The 3,160-nt window shown below is 42.9% G+C and overlaps 1 protein-coding gene across 1 annotated transcript; it reads right to left on the reverse strand.

The window, feature by feature from the left end:
* Positions 1–1,298: 1,298 nt before the first annotated feature.
* LOC308378680 (putative nuclease HARBI1) lies at positions 1,299–2,327 on the reverse strand (the record flags this gene model as incomplete). Its single annotated transcript, XM_080855643.1, has 1 exon — positions 1,299–2,327. The coding sequence occupies one exon, from the start codon at positions 2,325–2,327 to the stop codon at positions 1,299–1,301; it is 1,029 nt and encodes a 342-aa protein (XP_080711769.1).
* Between the last annotated feature and the right edge of the window lie 833 nt (positions 2,328–3,160).

Here is a 3,160-nt window from a genome sequence, read left to right on the forward strand (position 1 = left end):
GGTGTGAGAGAGAGGGAGATTATACAGTATATCTTGTGAGCCCGCAACATAAAAAAAAAGAAGGCTGATACAAGTTTTGACTTTAAATAAATACAATAATGTATTAAATAGACAAACAAGCCACAAATAAGGTGAAAGATATGCTGTTCTTGGCGAGGTCCTTGATGAAACGCCAAAGTTGGTTCAAGTTAGCTTGGAGGCAATAAGGCACTTGGGAAGGCGGTTTCTCGACACGTAAGATAATAACCTCAGATAGCACGGCCACATCCTTCAATATTCTTACAGGAATGTACAGTTCGTATAGGGTAGAATTAACATACTAAACAATGGCATAAAGTATAGGGGAGGGGGCAAGCTTCACTCCAGGAGCATGTTCTGACAACACCAAGGAGGTACGTAAGTCTACCCCTTCCCCTTTCAATTTTTGGCTCATTTTACCCTTATGTTAGATGTATTTATTTTTATGTCAAAATATTGGTTGGATATAAAGAAGGGGGTGCAAAAAACTCTGCTCATCAAAAAAAATAATATATAATTATTATTATTGTGTTTTTTGCTGGACGCAACCGCCTATGTCGCCTGTAGGAAAGACCGGCCCTGAGAGGGGGTTTCTGTGTCTGGGAGTATCTTAATTCCTATATGTTTGTCTCCAACCATTTTGTTGTAACTGTAGACAAAAGCCAACAATCAAGTCTGATGGCTCTGGCTCCAAAACATACAAAAGCCAGGAAGTCTGATGGCTCTAGCTTCAGACCGTTGTGTTATTTAAACTGAGAGAAGGGGTCTGTCTGATATGGCTTGATATATATGAAATAGTATAGGAAATTCACCTAAATCTAACAATTGTAAACCAGGGCCCAGTTTTTCAAAAGTAATCCAGTGGGATTTCGGATAACGGATTGGATCAAATCTTGAAAATGGGTTGCTCAAAACAAAAGATGGATTCACAAAGAAGATCAGATCACGTAATCCAATCTTACATTTGATCTGGATCAAACCTTCCTTTTGTGTTGTTCAAAACTTTGAAGTTGGTTTGGGATACATTTGATCCAAAAAAACAAGATTATCCTGATCCCACCAGAAGGGTGGATTCAGTTGTGATTTTCTGAATTTTCTTAGTTTTTTAAACAAAATGAATGATGACAAAATCAGTTTTTTGCAAATGATATACATTTATTCATATTTTGGATGAATTCAAATCATAAAAATGATAATCAAAATGATAATGATGAGTCAAAATAAAATAAAGAAAAGCTATGATACATTTGTACACAAAAATTGTACACAGTTATTCAAAGTTAAAAGTAGTTTCGTACCATTCCCTCTCTTATAGCATGTCCAGTGTGCCCCTCACTAGGTAGGACCATTCGTGGCTGTTCTGGGTCTACATCAGGCTCAGGTCCATCATGAGCGTCACTGCCATCGCAAGGTACATGGCGCCTGGTGGCGATGTTATGCAGAACAATACAGGCCAGAATTATGTTGCATGCCACCTTAGGTTCTACTCGCAGGTAGTTAAGACAGGCAAACCTTCTCTTCAGCACTCCATTTAAGCGCTCAATGGCACATCTTGTTTTGCAATGTGCAATGTTGAAGCGTGCTTGCTCAGGTGTATTTGCAACCGGAAAAGGGGTCATTAGCCATGGTAGAAGTGGGTAAGCGCTGTCTCCCAATATAATGCCATTTGGCCGGTTTGTTTGGAGCTCTCTGTATAGTGCACTCTGTCTTAAAATGCGTGCATCATGGACAGACCCTGGCCATTTCACAACACAGTTGGTGATGATGAGGTCGGCGTTGCCCACAAGTTGTACGTTGATGCTGTGCCTCCCCTTCCGATTTACATACTCCCACTCCCTCTCACAAGGTGCTTGGATATGCACATGTGTACAATCGATAACTCCAATCGTGTTAGGCATGTTCCCCATGTGAAAAAACTTGTGCTTAGTCTGAGCAATCTGGTCATCCTTGGGAAAGGAAACAAATTGATGGATCAGGCTGCCCAGTGCCATGGACACAACCTTCACCACATTACTCACAGTGGATTTGTCCACTCCCATATAGTCTCCTATTACTTGGTAGAAAGTCCCACAAGCGTAAAAGCGCAGCGCAATTAAGCACTGTTCCTCCACGGACAAAGCATGACTCCTTCGGGTTTTGTGTTGGAGTGTTGGTCTAATCAGGTCCGAAATGTACTTGATGTCATCTCTCCCAAAGCGAAAACGTGCATACAGTTCATCTGAAGTGTATTGCTCAAGTGGTTTGGCACGCTCAGCGTACACCCTAGCAGGGTGCCTTCTCCTATGGTACCGATGAACAATACCCGCCATCTGGATGCATCTGTAGGTTAAGAGAAATGTGTGCGAAACATGATGTGTTTAAGTGGTCAAACCAATTAACCAGCAACGAGCTAATTACTAGAAGCCTAATTGATCACAGGCCAAAGCAATAATGCCCAAGGCTTATAAGATCAGTGAAGAAATCATGGAGACCAAGGAGAAATCATGGAGTCAAAAGGGCCTAATTTCACTGTGGCAGAAACGTACGCACTACTGGAGGGTGTTCGGGCCAATTTTGCCACAATAGTAGGTGGTTTCAGCTCGGCAAAGGGTGGGGAGGTCACCAAGAAAGGTAAAGACACCATTTGGGAAGACATTACCAACCGAATCAATGCCTTGGGGTCTGGCCAAAAGAGGACCTTAAAACAAGTTACACTGCGCTGGAAAAACCTACGGGCCAAGGCAACCAAGGACCTCAGTGAGGCAAAAAACCCTCGCACTGGTAACAAGCCATATAAAAGGGGTGAATACACTGATATGGTCCTCGATATCGTCGGAGGCGAAAAGTCAGAGGCTCTGCACGGTATAGAAGGTGTAGAAGGAAATGGAGAGGCCACAATGACAGAGGCTGGAGAATGTGAGCTGAACCCTACTGCAGAGGAATTTGTCCTGGACCTTACTCCAGCGATTGAGGAGGAGGATGGATCCCCCCTGACCATGGAGCCAGTTGTTTCTAAGGTTGCTAAAACAAAGCGTAAACGTTCCTCGGGCCAGGATGGTGACGCCTATGAGGTGCTTCTGCGAAAGGAAACTGAAAGAGCAGAAATTCAGATTCAACTGGCAAAAGAGAAACTCCTGCTAACCCAACTGCAGCAGACAAAAGT

Source organism: Sprattus sprattus, assembly GCF_963457725.1.
Source record: "Sprattus sprattus genome assembly, chromosome: 17".
Classification (NCBI taxonomy): Eukaryota; Metazoa; Chordata; class Actinopteri; order Clupeiformes; family Clupeidae; genus Sprattus; species Sprattus sprattus.